This window comes from Coregonus lavaretus (genome assembly GCF_964263955.1).
Source record: "Coregonus lavaretus genome assembly, chromosome: 5".
Classification (NCBI taxonomy): domain Eukaryota; kingdom Metazoa; phylum Chordata; class Actinopteri; order Salmoniformes; family Salmonidae; genus Coregonus; species Coregonus lavaretus.
The window spans coordinates 51,301,796-51,325,260 of record NC_139992.1 but is presented as its reverse complement, the minus strand read 5'-3'; the positions used below and the strand labels follow the sequence as shown (position 1 = coordinate 51,325,260).

Sequence of the window (23,465 nt, the reverse complement as noted above, 5' to 3'; positions counted from 1 at the left end):
GTTTGAGGTTGTGGACAGGTGTATTTTATACTGATAACAAGTTCAAACAGGTGCCATTAATACAGGTAACGAGTGGAGGACAGAGGAGCCTCTTAAAGAAGAAGTTACAGGTCTGTGAGAGCCAGAAATCTTGCTTGTTTGTAGGTGACCAAATACTTATTTTCCACCATAATTTGCAAATAAATTCATAAAAAATCCTACAATGTGATTTTCTGGATTTTTTCTCTCTCAATTTGTCTGTCATAGTTGACGTGTACCTATGATGAAAATTACAGGCCTCTCTCATCTTTTTAAGTGGGAGAACTTGCACAATTGGTGGCTGACTAAATACTTTTTTTGGTCAGAGGGCCTACTCCCTCTGACCAACAGAAACACAAACAATTATCACCAGACCACTTCTGGTTACCTTCACCGATTCCACAGCACCCAACTCTGTTTTCACCCACCCTGAAACCACAAATGGATCAGCCAAAAGACAAGGGTCCACTTTTTCCAAAAACTTCACTCCTACTGTCACAGACTCATCTTTATCCTGACCCTCGGTGCTAGCCTCGGGCTCCTAGTACTTCACCACACCTACCACCTCCGATACTTCACCACACCTACCACCTCTGATACTTCACCACACCTACCACCCCCGATACTTCACCACACCTACCACCTCCGATACTTCACCACACCTACCACCCCCGATACTTCACCACACCTACCACCTCCGATACTTCACCACACCTACCACCTCCGATACTTCACCACACCTACCACCTCCGATACTTCACCACACCTACCACCTCCGATACTTCACCACACCTACCACCTCCGAGTACTTCACCACACCTACCACCTCCGATACTTCACCACACCTACCACCTCCGATACTTCACCACACCTACCACCTCCGATACTTCACCACACCTACCACCTCCGATACTTCACCACACCTACCACCTCCGATACTTCGCCCTCATTCTCTTCCATTTCTCCTCCTGTCTTCAGCTCACTCTGTTTACACTTTCTACCATTCTTCTTTAACAAACCATCCCCCCCCCCCCCCCCCCCCCATTTTTTACCGACTCAAGCTCCCCCTCTTCCTCTCTCTCTCTCTTAGACCTCCTCTGCCTCTCTTTTCCCCTCCATTTGTCGTAGTAAATATATTATGTTATAGCTTGGTCTGACTAAAATCTTGTGCATGACCCATCTTGTGTTGGGCCTTTGTATTTAATACAATGCACAAAGACTTCTATCTTGTCGGCCTTATCAGCAGGTGGCTATGGACAACACCCACGCCATAGGTCTCTCAGTTCTCCCAACTCACGAGTTCTTGCTCTGAGGACATACACACACACACCCCCCCCACACACACACACATACACACACACACACACACACACACATCATCATCGTTAAACATACACACACATACACACACACACATACACACACATACACACACACACATACACACACACACACATACACACACACATACACACACACACACATACACACACATACACACACATACACACACATCATCATTGTTAAGCACACACACACAAAAAACCCCTTCTCTTAGGCTGAACATCTGAAGACAGAGAACCCGACTCAGAGCCAATGCAATGGAGATGACCTCGACCAACTCATCAGGACCAATCGGAAGATCAGAACTACTAGAATCAACCTACTTTATTTTATTGTATAAAATGTCAGCACACAATGTTTTGGGGCGCGCTCTCAGATATCTCCCTACGAGGTTGACGAACGGGTCCGTGCACGCTATTTACAGATATCTTTACCTCTGAATAAACTGCCTTATATTATACAATCATCCACCTTGTCCGAAAGTCTCTACTTGGTCTCCGTTCTCCAGTAAACTTGTGATTATCAACACATTCCTCCTCCATATTCCAAGTATAACTCTCCTTCTGATAGTACTGCACTTCTCCTGACATACATCTAGTTCTTGCCTTGTCTAGGGACGCCATTTAACCGGCTGTCACAATCTCCGTAGCTCTCCACCTCCCCAGGCAAGCCTCGCTGTGGATTAGTGTTTTAATCGCAGTTCCATATCTACACGGGATTGGCCAGGACAGCGGTGGAGGGGCGGAGTTAGTGGTATTCTGGAATACAGTTTACTACGCCCATCTGGAATCCTACATGTAGGGTTGCCATGTTTGTTATTTTCAGCGAAATTGGGCTGCTTTGAAAACGATGTTGCGGTTGAAAACGTATTGGTTGCCGGTTTTTGGGCTACTAAATTGCACCGCGGCCTCCATGGCATTTATCTTAACAAATATATATTTCACTGTGACCTGTTGCTGACTGTCAGGCAGTGAGGCAGGCTGTTGATGAGTGAGTGAGTTGTGGGGAGGAGGACCGGAGGAGGACCGGAGGAGGACCGGAGGAGTGTGTGTGTGTTGAGATAGCACTACAGTTATTGGCTGAGTTACATGAGCGAGAGCAGCACGCCACGCCATCTTGTTACCAGTTGTAGGTCGGCTATTTAACTTGTCATAATGCACAAGTGGAAATTTGAAAGGGAAGTTAGGGAACTCCCTCCTGTGCGTCTGTTATGGGGAAAAGTCCTCAATGAAATTGACATAAATTGTGGAGAATGATAGATTTGCATCTGTTGGCCATCAAGTAGCCTATTCATTTATATGCCATTGTAGGCTACTGTCGGCTACCATTTGATACATATGTCGATGTTGAAATGACTATATCACTGGAGTCATTGCAAATCAGTTTGTGCCACTTGTGTAGCCTACCTGGAGCTGGCAAACCAATTAAATAAATAGCCTGTAACTTCAGTGTATTGTTGTTGTAACCTTGTGTTATTATGCAATAAGGCTATTGATTGCCATGTTTAGTTAATTAAATAGTGTCGTATCGAGTAAATGCTGGCAATTATTGCTGATAAACAAAGGAGTCTGCTCATACTGAACTTGGATCATAAGGTTTATTCATATCACAAGGTTTCAGCATAAGTGACGGATGTCATGACACCCGGAGAGCGACTTCCCAGATTGCAATGGTCGCTCTAACCTCTTCTTCCTCCAGCATATACTTATAAACAATGCAAAAATATGGGTTGCTCCCTCTGCTGTCCAATCACCTGTCTCCCCTGGGGCGTCACCCTACAAATGGCTACTTTTGAACTAAGATAAACATTCTTTCTGGTTCCATTAAGAAAGTCATAATCTTAATACACTACAATAGGCAGTTATCAAACTCTATCACAGATTGACAGTAACAATCAGTCAGATTAGGCTACAGGAAAAAAAAACTCTGGCTGTTGTTGACAAGCACATTCGGTTAATATAGATATTATTCATATTTAATTCAGTGATTGAAATTATGACCACATTCTCAGTAGCCTATTCCAGCAGGCTATTGGGAAACACAAGCACTTCGAATTGCGAAATCGCCTCGCTATTCATGTTGAATAAATTAGTCTGTTAATTAGAATTTTAGCAAACTGCTAAATCGTTCAGTTTACATAATGCCTCCATCTTGTCTAGGCTACTGTAGACTATATGAAATGACATGTAGGACTATCAGGAGCTATAGGCTACCTGCCTTTATCTAAGCAAACTATGGCAACATTTAGAGAGTCATAAACCCAGATTTGAGTCTGTAGCCTGTGTCTATTGAAATGACAAGTCAATCTCTTAAATGGACCATTTATAACGGTTTGTAGTCTTAACATCTGGCACATAATAACAGCACAATTGCCAGAAAATAGCCTAACATTAATTTTTTATGTTCATCCAAGTGTTTCTTGCTCAGAGATTTCGAGATCCTCTGTCCAACTTTCCTCACTCAACCTCTCCTGTCGGATTTATCTATAGTTATGCACAAAAGGGATTTATTTACAATTATAAACTGGGTTCGAGCCATGAATGCTGATTGGCCTAAAGCCATACTATATCAGACCATATACCATGGGTATGACAAAAAAGTATTTTCCATTGGTAACCAGTTTATAATAGCAATAAGGCAGCCTGGTTTTTTTTGGTATATGGCCAATATACCACAGCCAAGGGCTGTATCCAGGCACTCCACGTTGTGTCATGCTAAGAAGAGCCCTCAGCACCATACCACCGTGTGCCTTACTGCTTACTCACAGCAGTCAAATGAGTTAAATTAACATCCATCAATAGGAAATTATCTGGCCAGTTTAATAAGGGACAGTTATCTTTTCTCTTGCGACATATTCAAATTAGTTTATTTTGATAAAAACCGAATTTTGCGTCCATCGTAGTTACAAGTTACGTCGATATTCCTTCTTAATTGGCTCGGTAACATTATGGAAAAAAATTGTTTATTGTATAAATGTGGAAACTCCTCTCTTGCTGTAGGAAAAACTAATGGGCTCGTTTTCAGTCCTTTTGGGCGGGTTTTTGTTAACCTGGCAACCCTGCCTACATCGGCGAACAGCGTAGTGATGTGGAGCGTGCGTCTATCGAAGAAAATACACGAAAATAACACTACTACTATACCTCAGCTTCGGTGCCAAATCATTTTAAGGTAAGACATATTGTCTTTGAGTGTAAATGCAAACGTTTTCCACGCCGCCGGTATTCGTTTAGACAAAATAACTGGGTGTGATGTGATTTAAAAGGAAAGGATCAGATGTGGATGGGAAATATTGCCCCTTACGTTAGTATCACAGCTACCATTTAAGACTGACGCAATCTACTGTAAACCTGTGGTCTGATGCATTGATGCACAATGTGGCCTCCATGTTGAAAATATAGTCTTTGTTATAATGGTGGGTTTTCACTGGAGCCGTGATGAGCTTACATTAGTTCATTGGTGGCATAGACGTGATCCACCGCAGAAAATGGTGTCGACGCTTTTATACTGCATGGGCCATCTATCAGACAACCCTTTCATCCATTCAATTCTATGAAATGTCGTTTTCTAGGCCTATATACATTTGCAATGGTATTGTCAATGTGCATATGAATCGAGACGAAAAATAAATGTATTCAAATAAATAATGCAGTAACGAAGTGTAAACTAACCACAGCGGTATTACTGTATGCATTACAGTGGCAGAAATATAATTTAACATTCTCTGGCTATTTCTTTCTTTTGTAGAATTCTGTCAGTGCTTTCTTTCAGAGAATACCTGCTCTCACACAGAATGGACACGTAGTCTGCACTGTTTCCCAAGTGATCATTAGTCCCAGGCCAGGAGGTAAGGCTCTAGAGAGGTGTCCCAGTCCCAGTCAGGAGGTAAGGCTCTAGAGAGGTGTCCCATCCCCAGTCAGGAGGTAAGGCTCTAGAGAGGTGTCCCAGGCAGGTCAGGAGGTAAGGCTCTAGAGAGGTGTCCCATCCCAGTCAGGAGGTAAGGCTCTAGAGAGGTGTCCCATCCCCAGTCAGGAGGTAAGGCTCTAGAGAGGTGTCCCATCCCCAGTCAGGAGGTAAGGCTCTAGAGAGGTGTCCCGTCCCCAGTCAGGAGGTAAGGCTCTAGAGAGGTGTCCCATCCCCAGTCAGGAGGTAAGGCTCTAGAGAGGTGTCCCAGGCCAGTCAGGAGGTAAGGCTCTAGAGAGGTGTCCCAGGCCAGTCAGGAGGTAAGGCTCTAGAGAGGTGTCCCATCCCCAGTCAGGAGGTAAGGCTCTAGAGAGGTGTCCCAGGCCAGTCAGGAGGTAAGGCTCTAGAGAGGTGTCCCAGGCCAGTCAGGAGGTAAGGCTCTAGAGAGGTGTCCCAGGCCAGTCAGGAGGTAAGGCTCTGGAGAGGTGTCCCAGGCCAGTCAGGAGGTAAGGCTCTAGAGAGGTGTCCCATCCCCAGTCAGGAGGTAAGGCTCTAGAGAGGTGTCCCATCCCCAGTCAGGAGGTAAGGCTCTAGAGAGGTGTCCCAGGCCAGTCAGGAGGTAAGGCTCTAGAGAGGTGTCCCAGGCCAGTCAGGAGGTAAGGCTCTAGAGAGGTGTCCCATCCCCAGTCAGGAGGTAAGGCTCTAGAGAGGTGTCCCATCCCCAGTCAGGAGGTAAGGCTCTAGAGAGGTGTCCCATCCCCAGTCAGGAGGTAAGGCTCTAGAGAGGTGTCCCATCCCCAGTCAGGAGGTAAGGCTCTAGAGAGGTGTCCCATCCCCAGTCAGGAGGTAAGGCTCTAGAGAGGTGTCCCAGGCAGGTCAGGAGGTAAGGCTCTAGAGAGGTGTCCCAGGCAGGTCAGGAGGTAAGGCTCTAGAGAGGTGTCCCAGGCCAGTCAGGAGGTAAGGCTCTAGAGAGGTGTCCCAGGCCAGTCAGGAGGTAAGGCTCTAGAGAGGTGTCCCATCCCCAGTCAGGAGGTAAGGCTCTAGAGAGGTGTCCCATCCCCAGTCAGGAGGTAAGGCTCTAGAGAGGTGTCCCATCCCCAGTCAGGAGGTAAGGCTCTAGAGAGGTGTCCCATCCCCAGTCAGGAGGTAAGGCTCTAGAGAGGTGTCCCAGCCAGGTCAGGAGGTAAGGCTCTAGAGAGGTGTCCCATCCCCAGTCAGGAGGTAAGGCTCTAGAGAGGTGTCCCAGGCCAGTCAGGAGGTAAGGCTCTAGAGAGGTGTCCCAGGCCAGTCAGGAGGTAAGGCTCTAGAGAGGTGTCCCAGGCCAGTCAGGAGGTAAGGCTCTAGAGAGGTGTCCCAGGCCAGTCAGGAGGTAAGGCTCTAGAGAGGTGTCCCATCCCAGTCAGGAGGTAAGGCTCTAGAGAGGTGTCCCAGGCAGGTCAGGAGGTAAGGCTCTAGAGAGGTGTCCCAGGCCAGTCAGGAGGTAAGGCTCTAGAGAGGTGTCCCAGGCCAGTCAGGAGGTAAGGCTCTAGAGAGGTGTCCCATCCCCAGTCAGGAGGTAAGGCTCTAGAGAGGTGTCCCGTCCCCAGTCAGGAGGTAAGGCTCTAGAGAGGTGTCCCATCCCCAGTCAGGAGGTAAGGCTCTAGAGAGGTGTCCCATCCCCAGTCAGGAGGTAAGGCTCTAGAGAGGTGTCCCAGGCCAGTCAGGAGGTAAGGCTCTAGAGAGGTGTCCCAGGCCAGTCAGGAGGTAAGGCTCTAGAGAGGTGTCCCATCCCCAGTCAGGAGGTAAGGCTCTAGAGAGGTGTCCCAGGCCAGTCAGGAGGTAAGGCTCTAGAGAGGTGTCCCAGGCCAGTCAGGAGGTAAGGCTCTAGAGAGGTGTCCCAGGCCAGTCAGGAGGTAAGGCTCTAGAGAGGTGTCCCGTCCCCAGTCAGGAGGTAAGGCTCTAGAGAGGTGTCCCATCCCCAGTCAGGAGGTAAGGCTCTAGAGAGGTGTCCCAGGCCAGTCAGGAGGTAAGGCTCTAGAGAGGTGTCCCATCCCCAGTCAGGAGGTAAGGCTCTAGAGAGGTGTCCCATCCCCAGTCAGGAGGTAAGGCTCTAGAGAGGTGTCCCATCCCCAGTCAGGAGGTAAGGCTCTAGAGAGGTGTCCCATCCCCAGTCAGGAGGTAAGGCTCTAGAGAGGTGTCCCAGGCCAGTCAGGAGGTAAGGCTCTAGAGAGGTGTCCCAGGCCAGTCAGGAGGTAAGGCTCTAGAGAGGTGTCCCAGGCCAGTCAGGAGGTAAGGCTCTAGAGAGGTGTCCCAGGCCAGTCAGGAGGTAAGGCTCTAGAGAGGTGTCCCAGGCCAGTCAGGAGGTAAGGCTCTAGAGAGGTGTCCCATCCCCAGTCAGGAGGTAAGGCTCTAGAGAGGTGTCCCATCCCCAGTCAGGAGGTAAGGCTCTAGAGAGGTGTCCCATCCCCAGTCAGGAGGTAAGGCTCTAGAGAGGTGTCCCAGGCAGGTCAGGAGGTAAGGCTCTAGAGAGGTGTCCCAGGCCAGTCAGGAGGTAAGGCTCTAGAGAGGTGTCCCAGGCCAGTCAGGAGGTAAGGCTCTAGAGAGGTGTCCCAGGCCAGTCAGGAGGTAAGGCTCTAGAGAGGTGTCCCATCCCCAGTCAGGAGGTAAGGCTCTAGAGAGGTGTCCCATCCCCAGTCAGGAGGTAAGGCTCTAGAGAGGTGTCCCATCCCCAGTCAGGAGGTAAGGCTCTAGAGAGGTGTCCCAGGCCAGTCAGGAGGTAAGGCTCTAGAGAGGTGTCCCATCCCCAGTCAGGAGGTAAGGCTCTAGAGAGGTGTCCCATCCCCAGTCAGGAGGTAAGGCTCTAGAGAGGTGTCCCATCCCCAGTCAGGAGGTAAGGCTCTAGAGAGGTGTCCCATCCCCAGTCAGGAGGTAAGGCTCTAGAGAGGTGTCCCATCCCCAGTCAGGAGGTAAGGCTCTAGAGAGGTGTCCCAGCCAGGTCAGGAGGTAAGGCTCTAGAGAGGTGTCCCATCCCCAGTCAGGAGGTAAGGCTCTAGAGAGGTGTCCCAGGCCAGTCAGGAGGTAAGGCTCTAGAGAGGTGTCCCATCCCCAGTCAGGAGGTAAGGCTCTAGAGAGGTGTCCCAGGCCAGTCAGGAGGTAAGGCTCTAGAGAGGTGTCCCATCCCTGTCAGGAGGTAAGGCTCTAGAGAGGTGTCCCATCCCAGTCAGGAGGTAAGGCTCTAGAGAGGTGTCCCGTCCCCAGTCAGGAGGTAAGGCTCTAGAGAGGTGTCCCATCCCCAGTCAGGAGGTAAGGCTCTAGAGAGGTGTCCCATCCCCAGTCAGGAGGTAAGGCTCTAGAGAGGTGTCCCAGGCCAGTCAGGAGGTAAGGCTCTAGAGAGGTGTCCCATCCCCAGACAGGAGGTAAGGCTCTAGAGAGGTGTCCCATCCCCAGTCAGGAGGTAAGGCTCTAGAGAGGTGTCCCAGGCCAGTCAGGAGGTAAGGCTCTAGAGAGGTGTCCCATCCCCAGTCAGGAGGTAAGGCTCTAGAGAGGTGTCCCAGGCCAGTCAGGAGGTAAGGCTCTAGAGAGGTGTCCCATCCCCAGTCAGGAGGTAAGGCTCTAGAGAGGTGTCCCAGGCCAGTCAGGAGGTAAGGCTCTAGAGAGGTGTCCCATCCCCAGTCAGGAGGTAAGGCTCTAGAGAGGTGTCCCATCCCCAGTCAGGAGGTAAGGCTCTAGAGAGGTGTCCCAGGCCAGTCAGGAGGTAAGGCTCTAGAGAGGTGTCCCATCCCCAGTCAGGAGGTAAGGCTCTAGAGAGGTGTCCCATCCCCAGTCAGGAGGTAAGGCTCTAGAGAGGTGTCCCAGGCCAGTCAGGAGGTAAGGCTCTAGAGAGGTGTCCCAGCCAGGTCAGGAGGTAAGGCTCTAGAGAGGTGTCCCAGGCCAGTCAGGAGGTAAGGCTCTAGAGAGGTGTCCCATCCCCAGTCAGGAGGTAAGGCTCTAGAGAGGTGTCCCAGGCCAGTCAGGAGGTAAGGCTCTAGAGAGGTGTCCCATCCCCAGTCAGGAGGTAAGGCTCTAGAGAGGTGTCCCATCCCCAGTCAGGAGGTAAGGCTCTAGAGAGGTGTCCCATCCCCAGTCAGGAGGTAAGGCTCTAGAGAGGTGTCCCATCCCCAGTCAGGAGGTAAGGCTCTAGAGAGGTGTCCCAGGCCAGTCAGGAGGTAAGGCTCTAGAGAGGTGTCCCATCCCCAGTCAGGAGGTAAGGCTCTAGAGAGGTGTCCCATCCCCAGTCAGGAGGTAAGGCTCTAGAGAGGTGTCCCGTCCCCAGTCAGGAGGTAAGGCTCTAGAGAGGTGTCCCAGGCCAGTCAGGAGGTAAGGCTCTAGAGAGGTGTCCCATCCCCAGTCAGGAGGTAAGGCTCTAGAGAGGTGTCCCAGGCCAGTCAGGAGGTAAGGCTCTAGAGAGGTGTCCCATCCCAGTCAGGAGGTAAGGCTCTAGAGAGGTGTCCCATCCCCAGTCAGGAGGTAAGGCTCTAGAGAGGTGTCCCATCCCCAGTCAGGAGGTAAGGCTCTAGAGAGGTGTCCCATCCCCAGTCAGGAGGTAAGGCTCTAGAGAGGTGTCCCATCCCCAGTCAGGAGGTAAGGCTCTAGAGAGGTGTCCCAGGCCAGTCAGGAGGTAAGGCTCTAGAGAGGTGTCCCATCCCCAGTCAGGAGGTAAGGCTCTAGAGAGGTGTCCCATCCCCAGTCAGGAGGTAAGGCTCTAGAGAGGTGTCCCGTCCCCAGTCAGGAGGTAAGGCTCTAGAGAGGTGTCCCAGGCCAGTCAGGAGGTAAGGCTCTAGAGAGGTGTCCCATCCCAGTCAGGAGGTAAGGCTCTAGAGAGGTGTCCCATCCCCAGTCAGGAGGTAAGGCTCTAGAGAGGTGTCCCATCCCCAGTCAGGAGGTAAGGCTCTAGAGAGGTGTCCCATCCCCAGTCAGGAGGTAAGGCTCTAGAGAGGTGTCCCAGGCCAGTCAGGAGGTAAGGCTCTAGAGAGGTGTCCCAGGCCAGTCAGGAGGTAAGGCTCTAGAGAGGTGTCCCAGGCCAGTCAGGAGGTAAGGCTCTAGAGAGGTGTCCCAGGCCAGTCAGGAGGTAAGGCTCTAGAGAGGTGTCCCAGGCCAGTCAGGAGGTAAGGCTCTAGAGAGGTGTCCCATCCCCAGTCAGGAGGTAAGGCTCTAGAGAGGTGTCCCATCCCCAGTCAGGAGGTAAGGCTCTAGAGAGGTGTCCCATCCCCAGTCAGGAGGTAAGGCTCTAGAGAGGTGTCCCAGGCAGGTCAGGAGGTAAGGCTCTAGAGAGGTGTCCCAGGCCAGTCAGGAGGTAAGGCTCTAGAGAGGTGTCCCAGGCCAGTCAGGAGGTAAGGCTCTAGAGAGGTGTCCCAGGCCAGTCAGGAGGTAAGGCTCTAGAGAGGTGTCCCATCCCCAGTCAGGAGGTAAGGCTCTAGAGAGGTGTCCCATCCCCAGTCAGGAGGTAAGGCTCTAGAGAGGTGTCCCATCCCCAGTCAGGAGGTAAGGCTCTAGAGAGGTGTCCCAGGCCAGTCAGGAGGTAAGGCTCTAGAGAGGTGTCCCATCCCCAGTCAGGAGGTAAGGCTCTAGAGAGGTGTCCCATCCCCAGTCAGGAGGTAAGGCTCTAGAGAGGTGTCCCATCCCCAGTCAGGAGGTAAGGCTCTAGAGAGGTGTCCCATCCCCAGTCAGGAGGTAAGGCTCTAGAGAGGTGTCCCATCCCCAGTCAGGAGGTAAGGCTCTAGAGAGGTGTCCCAGCCAGGTCAGGAGGTAAGGCTCTAGAGAGGTGTCCCATCCCCAGTCAGGAGGTAAGGCTCTAGAGAGGTGTCCCAGGCCAGTCAGGAGGTAAGGCTCTAGAGAGGTGTCCCATCCCCAGTCAGGAGGTAAGGCTCTAGAGAGGTGTCCCAGGCCAGTCAGGAGGTAAGGCTCTAGAGAGGTGTCCCATCCCTGTCAGGAGGTAAGGCTCTAGAGAGGTGTCCCATCCCAGTCAGGAGGTAAGGCTCTAGAGAGGTGTCCCGTCCCCAGTCAGGAGGTAAGGCTCTAGAGAGGTGTCCCATCCCCAGTCAGGAGGTAAGGCTCTAGAGAGGTGTCCCATCCCCAGTCAGGAGGTAAGGCTCTAGAGAGGTGTCCCAGGCCAGTCAGGAGGTAAGGCTCTAGAGAGGTGTCCCATCCCCAGACAGGAGGTAAGGCTCTAGAGAGGTGTCCCATCCCCAGTCAGGAGGTAAGGCTCTAGAGAGGTGTCCCAGGCCAGTCAGGAGGTAAGGCTCTAGAGAGGTGTCCCATCCCCAGTCAGGAGGTAAGGCTCTAGAGAGGTGTCCCAGGCCAGTCAGGAGGTAAGGCTCTAGAGAGGTGTCCCATCCCCAGTCAGGAGGTAAGGCTCTAGAGAGGTGTCCCAGGCCAGTCAGGAGGTAAGGCTCTAGAGAGGTGTCCCATCCCCAGTCAGGAGGTAAGGCTCTAGAGAGGTGTCCCATCCCCAGTCAGGAGGTAAGGCTCTAGAGAGGTGTCCCAGGCCAGTCAGGAGGTAAGGCTCTAGAGAGGTGTCCCATCCCCAGTCAGGAGGTAAGGCTCTAGAGAGGTGTCCCATCCCCAGTCAGGAGGTAAGGCTCTAGAGAGGTGTCCCAGGCCAGTCAGGAGGTAAGGCTCTAGAGAGGTGTCCCAGCCAGGTCAGGAGGTAAGGCTCTAGAGAGGTGTCCCAGGCCAGTCAGGAGGTAAGGCTCTAGAGAGGTGTCCCATCCCCAGTCAGGAGGTAAGGCTCTAGAGAGGTGTCCCATCCCCAGTCAGGAGGTAAGGCTCTAGAGAGGTGTCCCAGGCCAGTCAGGAGGTAAGGCTCTAGAGAGGTGTCCCATCCCCAGTCAGGAGGTAAGGCTCTAGAGAGGTGTCCCATCCCCAGTCAGGAGGTAAGGCTCTAGAGAGGTGTCCCATCCCCAGTCAGGAGGTAAGGCTCTAGAGAGGTGTCCCATCCCCAGTCAGGAGGTAAGGCTCTAGAGAGGTGTCCCAGGCCAGTCAGGAGGTAAGGCTCTAGAGAGGTGTCCCATCCCCAGTCAGGAGGTAAGGCTCTAGAGAGGTGTCCCATCCCCAGTCAGGAGGTAAGGCTCTAGAGAGGTGTCCCGTCCCCAGTCAGGAGGTAAGGCTCTAGAGAGGTGTCCCAGGCCAGTCAGGAGGTAAGGCTCTAGAGAGGTGTCCCATCCCCAGTCAGGAGGTAAGGCTCTAGAGAGGTGTCCCAGGCCAGTCAGGAGGTAAGGCTCTAGAGAGGTGTCCCATCCCAGTCAGGAGGTAAGGCTCTAGAGAGGTGTCCCATCCCCAGTCAGGAGGTAAGGCTCTAGAGAGGTGTCCCATCCCCAGTCAGGAGGTAAGGCTCTAGAGAGGTGTCCCATCCCCAGTCAGGAGGTAAGGCTCTAGAGAGGTGTCCCATCCCCAGTCAGGAGGTAAGGCTCTAGAGAGGTGTCCCAGGCAGGTCAGGTGTGAGTCAGTATGTTTTCTTGACTTCCATTGTCCTCCTGGTGTCGCTGAATCTTCTCTCTACTTCCGTTTGCTCCTCAGTTCATGCTCCTTGGTTGAAGAGCGAGGTAGCGGCAGTGATCCTTTCCCTTAGTCAGTCAGTATGGCCCAGGCGGAGCCCCAGCCCAGTGGAGATAGCAGCCCCCAGCTCATCTCCCTCCAGTCGGAGAGGTCAGAGGCATCAGGGAACCATGTAGAGGTGGGCCCCGCCAACCGGAGGAAGAAGAGGAGGAAGGAGCCCAGACCTGAGTCCATCATTGTGTATCGCTCAGACAATGAGAGGGGGCCCGGGGAGGAGCAGGGTGGAGAGGAGGGAGTGGCCGACAGGAGCACAGAGGAGGGGGCCAAGTTCCTCACCACACCCACCGGCGAAGGTGAGACACCAGAGTCGATTTGCTGTATCCCAATGGCACCCTACTTTAGACTAGGGCCCAAATAGCTCTGGTCAAAGGTAGTGCACTGTAGGGACTAGGCTGTAATTTGGGATGCAGAATGTATTCATGAAAGCTGCTGCTAACAAATGATTGAATATATTTAGATGTCATAGATATGTCAGTTCTTCTACAGAAAATGCTGACTGACTAATGGGGCTTTCTCAATCTAACCTGCCACATCTTATACAATTTATCCACATTAAAATACACCTGTCATTGGGTTGTTTCCATAACATACCAGATATCTGACATGTCTTTCCCACTACAGTATGTTTAGCTGCCTCTTCCCTCTGAAAGCAAGCCTCGCCTACTTCTATGCAAAGAAGAATCATTCTGAAATGTATTTAGTGAACTGTGCTGTGTATGTTTTTGTCTTCTGTCTTAATAGTATTGTTGTTGTTGTGTATCTCCAGGAGCCTGGAGCTTACTAGTGTCATAATGTTGTTGTTGTGTATCTCCAGGAGGCTGGAGCTTACTAGTGTCATAATGTTGTTGTTGTTGTGTATCTCCAGGAGGCTGGAGCTTACTAGTGTCATAATGTTGTTGTTGTTGTGTATCTCCAGGAGGCTGGAGCTTACTAGTGTCATAATGTTGTTGTTGTTGTGTATCTCCAGGAGGCTGGAGTTTACTAGTGTCATAATGTTGTTGTTGTTGTGTATCTCCAGGAGGCTGGAGCTTACTAGTGTCATAATGTTGTTGTTGTTGTGTATCTCCAGGAGGCTGGAGCTTACTAGTGTCATAATGTTGTTGTTGTTGTGTATCTCCAGGAGGCTGGAGCTTACTAGTGTCATAATGTTGTTGTTGTTGTGTATCTCCAGGAGGCTGGAGCTTACTAGTGTCATAATGTTGTTGTTGTTGTTGTGTATCTCCAGAAGGCTGGAGCTTACTAGTGTCATAATGTTGTTGTTGTTGTGTATCTCCAGGAGGCTGGAGCTTACTAGTGTCATAATGTTGTTGTTGTTGTTGTTGTTGTGTATCTCCAGGAGGCTGGAGCTTACTAGTGTCATAATGTTGTTGTTGTTGTTGTTGTTGTGTATCTCCAGGAGGCTGGAGCTTACTAGTGTCATAATGTTGTTGTTGTTGTTGTGTATCTCCAGGAGGCTGGAGCTTACTAGTGTCATAATGTTGTTGTTGTTGTGTATCTCCAGGAGGCTGGAGCTTACTAGTGTCATAATGTTGTTGTTGTTGTTGCTGTGTATCTCCAGGAGGCTGGAGCTTACTAGTGTCATAATGTTGTTGTTGTTGTTGTGTATCTCCAGGAGGCTGGAGCTTACTAGTGTCATAATGTTGTTGTTGTGTATCTCCAGGAGGCTGGAGCTTACTAGTGTCATAATGTTGTTGTTGTTGTGTATCTCCAGGAGGCTGGAGCTTACTAGTGTCATAATGTTGTTGTTGTGTATCTCCAGGAGGCTGGAGCTTACTAGTGTCATAATGTTGTTGTTGTTGTGTATCTCCAGAAGGCTGGAGCTTACTAGTGTCATAATGTTGTTGTTGTGTATCTCCAGGAGGCTGGAGCTTACTAGTGTCATAATGTTGTTGTTGTTGTTGTGTATCTCCAGGAGGCTGGAGCTTACTAGTGTCATAATGTTGTTGTTGTTGTGTATCTCCAGGAGGCTGGAGCTTACTAGTGTCATAATGTTGTTGTTGTTGTTGTTGTTGTGTATCTCCAGGAGGCTGGAGCTTACTCGTGTCATAATGTTGTTGTTGTTGTTGTTGTTGTGTATCTCCAGGAGGCTGGAGCTTACTAGTGTCATAATGTTGTTGTTGTTGTGTATCTCCAGGAGGCTGGAGCTTACTAGTGTCATAATGTTGTTGTTGTTGTGTATCTCCAGGAGGCTGGAGTTTACTAGTGTCATAATGTTGTTGTTGTTGTTGCTGTGTATCTCCAGGAGGCTGGAGCTTACTAGTGTCATAATGTTGTTGTTGTTGTGTATCTCCAGGAGGCTGGAGCTTACTAGTGTCATAATGTTGTTGTTGTTGTTGCTGTGTATCGCCAGGAGGCTGGAGCTTACTAGTGTCATAATGTTGTTGTTGTTGTTGTGTATCTCCAGGAGGCTGGAGCTTACTAGTGTCATAATGTTGTTGTTGTTGTTGTGTATCTCCAGGAGGCTGGAGCTTACTAGTGTCATAATGTTGTTGTTGTTGTGTATCTCCAGGAGGCTGGAGCTTACTATTGTCATAATGTTGTTGTTGTTGTTGTGTATCTCCAGGAGGCTGGAGCTTACTAGTGTCATAATGTTGTTGTTGTTGTGTATCTCCAGGAGGCTGGAGCTTACTAGTGTCATAATGTTGTTGTTGTTGTGTATCTCCAGGAGGCTGGAGCTTACTAGTGTCATAATGTTGTTGTTGTTGTGTATCTCCAGGAGGCTGGAGCTTACTAGTGTCATAATGTTGTTGTTGTTGTGTATCTCCAGGAGGCTGGAGCTTACTAGTGTCATAATGTTGTTGTTGTTGTGTATCTCCAGGAGGCTGGAGCTTACTAGTGTCATAATGTTGTTGTTTTTGTGTATCTCCAGGAGGCTGGAGCTTACTAGTGTCATAATGTTGTTGTTGTTGTGTATCTCCAGGAGGCTGGAGCTTACTAGTGTCATAATGTTGTTGTTGTGTATCTCCAGGAGGCTGGAGCTTACTAGTGTCATAATGTTGTTGTTGTTGTGTATCTCCAGGAGGCTGGAGCTTACTAGTGTCATAATGTTGTTGTTGTTGTTGTGTATCTCCAGGAGGCTGGAGCTTACTAGTGTCATAATGTTGTTGTTGTTGTTGTGTATCTCCAGGAGGCTGGAGCTTACTAGTGTCATAATGTTGTTGTTGTTGTGTATCTCCAGGAGGCTGGAGCTTACTAGTGTCATAATGTTGTTGTTGTGTATCTCCAGGAGGCTGGAGCTTACTAGTGTCATAATGTTGTTGTTGTGTATCTCCAGGAGGCTGGAGCTTACTAGTGTCATAATGTTGTTGTTGTTGTGTATCTCCAGGAGGCTGGAGCTTACTAGTGTCATAATGTTGTTGTTGTTGTGTATCTCCAGGAGGCTGGAGCTTACTAGTGTCATAATGTTGTTGTTGTTGTGTATCTCCAGGAGGCTGGAGCTTACTAGTGTCATAATGTTGTTGTTGTTGTTGTGTATCTCCAGGAGGCTGGAGCTTACTAGTGTCATAATGTTGTTGCTGTGTATCTCCAGGAGGCTGGAGCTTACTAGTGTCATAATGTTGTTGTTGTTGTTGTGTATCTCCAGAAGGCTGGAGCTTACTAGTGTCATAATGTTGTTGTTGTTGTGTATCTCCAGGAGGCTGGAGCTTACTAGTGTCATAATGTTGTTGTTGTTGTTGTGTATCTCCAGAAGGCTGGAGCTTACTAGTGTCATAATGTTGTTGTTGTTGTGTATCTCCAGGAGGCTGGAGCTTACTAGTGTCATAATGTTGTTGTTGTGTATCTCCAGGAGGCTGGAGCTTACTAGTGTCATAATGTTGTTGTTGTGTATCTCCAGGAGGCTGGAGCTTACTAGTGTCATAATGTTGTTGTTGTTGTGTATCTCCAGGAGGCTGGAGCTTACTAGTGTCATAATGTTGTTGTTGTTGTGTATCTCCAGGAGGCTGGAGCTTACTAGTGTCATAATGTTGTTGTTGTGTATCTCCAGGAGGCTGGAGCTTACTAGTGTCATAATGTTGTTGTTGTTGTTGTGTATCTCCAGGAGGCTGGAGCTTACTAGTGTCATAATGTTGTTGTTGTTGTGTATCTCCAGGAGGCTGGAGCTTACTAGTGTCATAATGTTGTTGTTGTTGTTGTGTATCTCCAGGAGGCTGGAGCTTACTAGTGTCATAATGTTGTTGTTGTTGTTGTGTATCTCCAGGAGGCTGGAGCTTACTAGTGTCATAATGTTGTTGTTGTTGTGTATCTCCAGAAGGCTGGAGCTTACTAGTGTCATAATGTTGTTGTTGTTGTTGTGTATCTCCAGGAGGCTGGAGCTTACTAGTGTCATAATGTTGTTGTTGTTGTGTATCTCCAGAAGGCTGGAGCTTACTAGTGTCATAATGTTGTTGTTGTTGTTGTGTATCTCCAGGAGGCTGGAGCTTACTAGTGTCATAATGTTGTTGTTGTTGTGTATCTCCAGGAGGCTGGAGCTTACTAGTGTCATAATGTTGTTGTTGTTGTGTATCTCCAGGAGGCTGGAGCTTACTAGTGTCATAATGTTGTTGTTGTTGTGTATCTCCAGGAGGCTGGAGCTTACTAGTGTCATAATGTTGTTGTTGTTGTTGTGTATCTCCAGAAGGCTGGAGCTTACTAGTGTCATAATGTTGTTGTTGTTGTGTATCTCCAGGAGGCTGGAGCTTACTAGTGTCATAATGTTGTTGTTGTTGTTGTTGTTGTGTATCTCCAGGAGGCTGGAGCTTACTAGTGTCATAATGTTGTTGTTGTGTATCTCCAGGAGGCTGGAGCTTACTAGTGTCATAATGTTGTTGTTGTGTATCTCCAGGAGGCTGGAGCTTACTAGTGTCATAATGTTGTTGCTGTGTATCTCCAGGAGGCTGGAGCGACAGGAGCATGCCCCCAGACAGCCGCTATGTGACCCTGACCGGCACCATCACCAGGGGGAAGAAGAAGGGTCAGCTGGTGGACATCCACGTTACTCTAACAGAGAGAGAACTCCGGGACATGACCCTCTCTAAAGAACGTCTGGACGCTGAGTGTGAGGGGGGCCAGGGCTCCAAGCGTACCTTTGGCTTGGGGTTCTGCCAGGGCCCCCATGTGATCCTCTGGAGCCTATCGTGTGCCCCCGTAGTCTTCCTCCTCGCCTTCATCACGTCGTTCTACTATGGAACGCTCACCTGGTACAACGTGTTCCTGGTCTACAACGAGGAGAGAACATTCTGGCACAAGATCACCATCTGCCCCTTCCTCATCATCTTCTACCCCATGCTGATCATGCCCATGGCCCTGGCCCTGGCGCTGTACTGCGCCCTGGCGCAGGTCTCCTGGGCCTTTAGTGAGTGGTGGCTGTCTGTCCGGGACCTGGAGAAGGGGTTCTGTGGCTGGGCCTGTGGGAAGCTGGGGATGGAGGACTGTTCTCCATATAGTATCGTGGAGCTGCTGGACTCTGACAACTTCTCAGGGAGCATGCAGGGGAATAACAAGGCCCCCAGCGAAGAGGCACAGACTTCCTCTGTGTGAGACTGGGTTGTATTCACTGGGAAGCAAACAGCGATGGACTACCTGAACTTATCCATTAACAAACACTTTAGTTTGACTTTGCACAACATCTTGCAATGGTGTACACACTAATGAGTATGACCCTGGACTGGCATCATGGACACACACAAACTGGCAAGGTTGTCATACTTCCACATTTTTTAAACCAGCAAAAGCTGGTTATTGGTTTAACTTCCACTTCTTACTAATTTATCTAACCTCGCATTCTGACTGGTTGTTATTGAAGTGAGCTCTGAGTTTACTGTTCCAATCACTATGTTGTTATGTTTTTAAATGTTCTTATTTATTTGAATATGTCAACCACTAGCTAGTTTAGTTCTAAGTGTTGTAAATTGATGTTTTGTACCATAGCGTAGGACGGGTGCTGTTAAAAAGATGTTTAAATTAAATATACTGTAATGACCGCAGGCATGTAACATGAGGGTCGCTACAATGCTGCCTGAAGTTGACCTTGTACCGCACAGAGGATCAAACACAAGACATATCTATCTAACATATTGATAGATTTCCGTTGGATAAATGTTGCACTGAAATCTTCGATAGGACAGGCAGGAAGTTACCTTTATATCTAATGTGCTGTACCCGCATGAAGTAATACTTTACATTTCTCTCTTTCGGGTTGAAGAGATTACATTTTAAACTGTGGCGAGGTTGAAGGAACACTGGGGCCAGTCATTCAGCAGACAAGAATGTAGAATTAAGATTTGAAGGATCTGAAAGGATTTTGGTCAGTACCTCTGTTCTCTATATAAAGGTTCATCTGTGTGTGTTGTTCAATCACTCTTCACATCATGTTTGTTGCTCACCGTGAGAGGAAATTTATGGAAATAAAACCTGAATGATTTTCACAGTTCAACAGTGGGGTAATTTTGTCATGCTCGTTTTAAAGTTCTATCTCTATGATTATTAGGTACACTACATTACCAAAAGTATGTGGACACCTGCTCGTTTAACATCTCATTCCAAAATCTTGGGCATTAATATGGAGTTGGTCCCCCCTTTGCTGCTATAACAGCCTCCACTCTTCTGGGAAGGCTTTCCACTAGATGTTGGAACATTGCTGCGGGGACTTGCTTCCATTCAGCCACAAAAGCATTAGTGAGGTCGGGCACTGATGTTGATTGATTAGGCCCGGCTCGCAGTCGGCGTTCCAATTCATCCCAAAGGTGTTTGATGGGGTTGAGGTCAGGGCTCTGTGAAGGCCAGTCATGTTCTTTCACACCGATCTCGACAAACCATTTCTGTATGGACCTCGCTTTGTGCACGGGGGCATTGTCATGCTGAAACAGGAAAGGGCCTTCCCCAAACTGTTGCTACAAAGTTGGAAGCACAGAATCGTCTAGAATGTCATTGTATGTTGTAGCGTTAAGATTTCCCTTCACTGGAACTAAGGGGCCTAGCCCGAACCATGAAAAACAGCCCCAGACCATTACTCCTCATCCACCAAACTTTACAGTTGGCACTATGCATTGGGGCTGGTAGCGTTCTTCTGGCATCCGCCAAACCCAGATTTGTCCGCCGGACTGCCAGATGGTGAAGCGTGATTCATCACTCCAGAGAATGTGTTTTCACTGCTCTAGAGTCCAATGGCGGCGAGCTTTACACCACTCCAGCCAACGCTTGGCATTGCTCATGGTGATCTTAGGCTTGTGTGCGGCTGCTCGGCCATGGAAACCCATTTCATGAAGCTCCTGACGAACAGTTATTGTGCTGACGTTGCTTCCAGTGGCAGTTTGGAACTCGGTAGTGAGTGTTGCAACCAAGAACAGACAATTTTTACGATCGTTTTTTATATTTATTTTTTTATTATCTTGCCTTTCCAAAGTTTTTGAATCCCAACTGTTGCTATGAACTTTTGAAACTTTTTTTTTGGGGGGGGGGGGGTTGGTAGATCAGCTTAATATTGCAGATAGATTGTAACTTCCATCAATGTAATTGTCTGCATCATTTCCAATCCCCCATCTTTATATATATATACTCCCCTTTATTACTTTTCAACCCCGCCATCCTTTCCCTACTTGGGGTAAATTAGTGAACAACAATGCCCAGGCCTCTACTTCCAGCCTATACTTACTATCTATCTACACCTTATGGACACAGTCAATTTTACAATAATTCTATTTAATTTGTTTTTTCTCCTGAACTTCCTAAACCTCTCCGATCATTTTCATGATGTCCATCCGGTGTGCTTCTAAATACCATATCTTTCTAACTGTGCTCTTTCCCAAAAGCTCCCAACATACAACCTATATACTTATTATGGACACAGTATGTTTTACATTAGTTGTCTTGTTATTAGTTGTTGTTATTTGTTATTAGTCCCATCCTTCAACTCCATTCAACACCTCCCATCTATCTCTTAACACCATCCATATAGGATTTCTATTTGCCATATATATTTCAACCGTACTGTGATGTTTTACAAAAGTTCTGAACCTTTCTATTCTCATTGTTTCTATAGATTGTGAATTAAAAATAAACATTTTTGCTAAAAGTATTATTATATTACTGATCGATTGACTATGACTTTTCAGATCACCCAGTAGTGCTATCTGCAGGGTTAGCTCCAGGTAAATATTGCAATCCTTCAGCCATTCCTGGACCTGTGTCCAAAAACAAGCTACAAATGGACAGAACCAAAACAAATGATCTAATGATTCTGTCTCTTCACAGCAAAATATGCAGAGCTGGGAAGATTGTATCCCCCATATAAATAACATTCTATTGGTAGCAATAATTTTATATAATCATTTAAATTGAACAATTCAAAGTTTTGAATCCGGTGTCTTTTTGTGTATCAGTTCATAAACACTATGCCATGGGATCGGTACGTCAAAAATCTCTTCCCAACTATTTTGCGATCTATATGGGACGGCTGTCAATCCTTTGGTCCTTAAGTGAAACTGATATCCTTTTTTATTTATCACAGTTTTCCTTAACCAATTATGTTCTTTAATGCAAGGCCAACAGACAAGTTCCTTACTTTCTCCCCGTTCCACTTTCCTCTTCTGCGGTAAGGCTGCAATTATTTGGTTGTAATTTTGGGTAGAGCAGACATTTCCATACGTTTTTGTTAGCTGCATGTGCGACATAACTCCACCAGTCCTACCGATGATATAATTTATGAAGATTATACCTTTTTTAAACATTCTGTCAAAAAATAAAGTTTTTTTGTCAATTAGTATTTTTGAATTTAACCACAATATTTGTTGCATTATTTGTTATGTCGTTTCTGGAGGATTAAATTGAAATTGCAACCAACTTTCTATGGCTTGTTTTAGAAATAGTGATATTTGGGAGATGATTTCCTTTTCAAATAACTGAAAATGAGTGGTTGTAATCTGAATAAAGGGGAAAAGGCCATTCTTGAACATTGGGTGAGACAATTTTACTAATTTGCTTGAGAACCAGTTCGGATTTAAGTATAACTTTTGTATGACTGAAGCTTTTAGTTATAGGTCTAATGCTTTAATATTTAATAATTTCTGTCCTCCGAATTCATATTCATTATATAAATAGGCCCTTTTAATTTTGTCTGGCTTGCCGTTCCAAATAAAATTGAATATTTTTTTCTCATATAATTTAAAAAACAGTTCGCTAGGCGTAGGCAAGACCATAAGCAAATAGGTAAACTGGGATAATACTAAAGAGTTAATCAGGGTGATTTTTCCACAAATTGACAGTGATTTACCTTTCCATGGTAGCAAGATCTTATCTGTTTTTGCTAACTTTCTATTAAAATTAATTGGAGTGAGATCATTTATTTCATTTGGGATATGTATTCCGAGTATATCCACATCACCATCAGACCATTTTATTGGTAAACTACATGGTAATGTACATTTTTTATTTTTTAGTGATCCAATACGTAATATAGTATATTTGTCATAATTTGGTTGTAATCCAGAGAGGTTAGCTTGTCTCTCTCTGTGTGTTCGTGCCGTGGGAGGACGGGTTTCTTCGTTGGCAGAAAGCAATGGCTAGCTAGTATGCTAACTATTCTAGCTAACTAACTGGCTGAATAAGTTGACGACGGACTCGCTCAAGCTGTCGGGACTAACCCACAACGTTAGACACGGACACAAATGATCTGCTTGGCATGTTGACACAGTGGTGGTTTGTTGTGGCCGAGTATTGGTGCTAAATCGTGTTGTTGGAGGCCGGCATGCTAGCTGGCTGTGGCGTCATATGACAAGGTGCCCTAGACGGTTTTCACGGAAGAATAATGTACCAAGTTAGCTAGCTGAATAAACTAAGTCAGTCTATTCCTAGAAAACATTGAACCGCTGTAGTTTACAACAATTATAGTTTCTGAGGTGGAAGTTGGGAGAGTTATATTTGGGAGTTGTGGTGAGGGAGGCCCGGCTCTCTCGCTTTCCCAGATGTTTAGTTCATTTCATTCCGATCTCCTTTGCATTATTGTAGCCATTTTCTGTAGCCTGTCAACTATGCCTCTGTCTATCCCTGTTCTCTCCTCTCCGCACAGGCTATACAAACGCCTCACACCGCGTGGCTGCTGCCTCTCTAACCTGGTGGTCCCTGCACACACGACCCACGTGGAGTTCCAGATCTCAGGCAGCCTCTGGAACTGCCGCTCTGCTGCCAACAAGGCAGAGTTCATCTCAGCCTATGCTACCCTCCAGTCCCTCGACTTCTTGGCACTGACGGAAACATGGATTACCACTGAAAACACTGCTACTCCTACTGCTCTCTCCTCGTCTGACCATGTGTTCTCGCATACCCCGAGAGCATCTGGTCAGCGGGGTGGTGGCACAGGAATCCTCATCTCTCCCAAGTGGACATTCTCTCTTTTCCCCCTGACCCATCTGTCTATCTTCTCATTTGAATTCCATGGTGTCACAGTCACTCACCCCTCACAGTTCTGGGTGACTTCAACCTCCCTACGTCTACCTTTGACTCATTTCTCTCTGCCTCCTTCTTTCCACTCCTCTCCTCTTTTGACCTCACCCTCTCACCGTCCCCCCCTACTCACAAGGCAGGCAATACGCTTGACCTCATCTTTACTAGATGCTGTTCCTCTACTAATCTTACTGCAACTCCCCTCCAAGTCTCCG

At 48.0% G+C, this 23,465-nt stretch overlaps 2 protein-coding genes across 4 annotated transcripts in view; one reads left to right on the top strand and one right to left on the bottom strand.

Moving 5' to 3' along the window:
• LOC311129748 (neuron navigator 3-like) overlaps positions 1 to 23,465 on the bottom strand; it is a 753,845-nt gene that overhangs the window by 316,110 nt on the left and 414,270 nt on the right. The window lies entirely within an intron of this gene.
• LOC311129967 (transmembrane protein 169-like) lies at positions 4,444 to 19,244 on the top strand. The gene is made up of 4 exons (XM_084162539.1): positions 4,444 to 4,530; positions 5,107 to 5,206; positions 12,796 to 13,127; positions 17,705 to 19,244. Exons 3-4 carry the CDS (start codon positions 12,857 to 12,859, stop codon positions 18,349 to 18,351), a joined length of 918 nt encoding a protein of 305 aa, XP_084018665.1. The 5' UTR covers positions 4,444 to 4,530; positions 5,107 to 5,206; positions 12,796 to 12,856; the 3' UTR covers positions 18,352 to 19,244.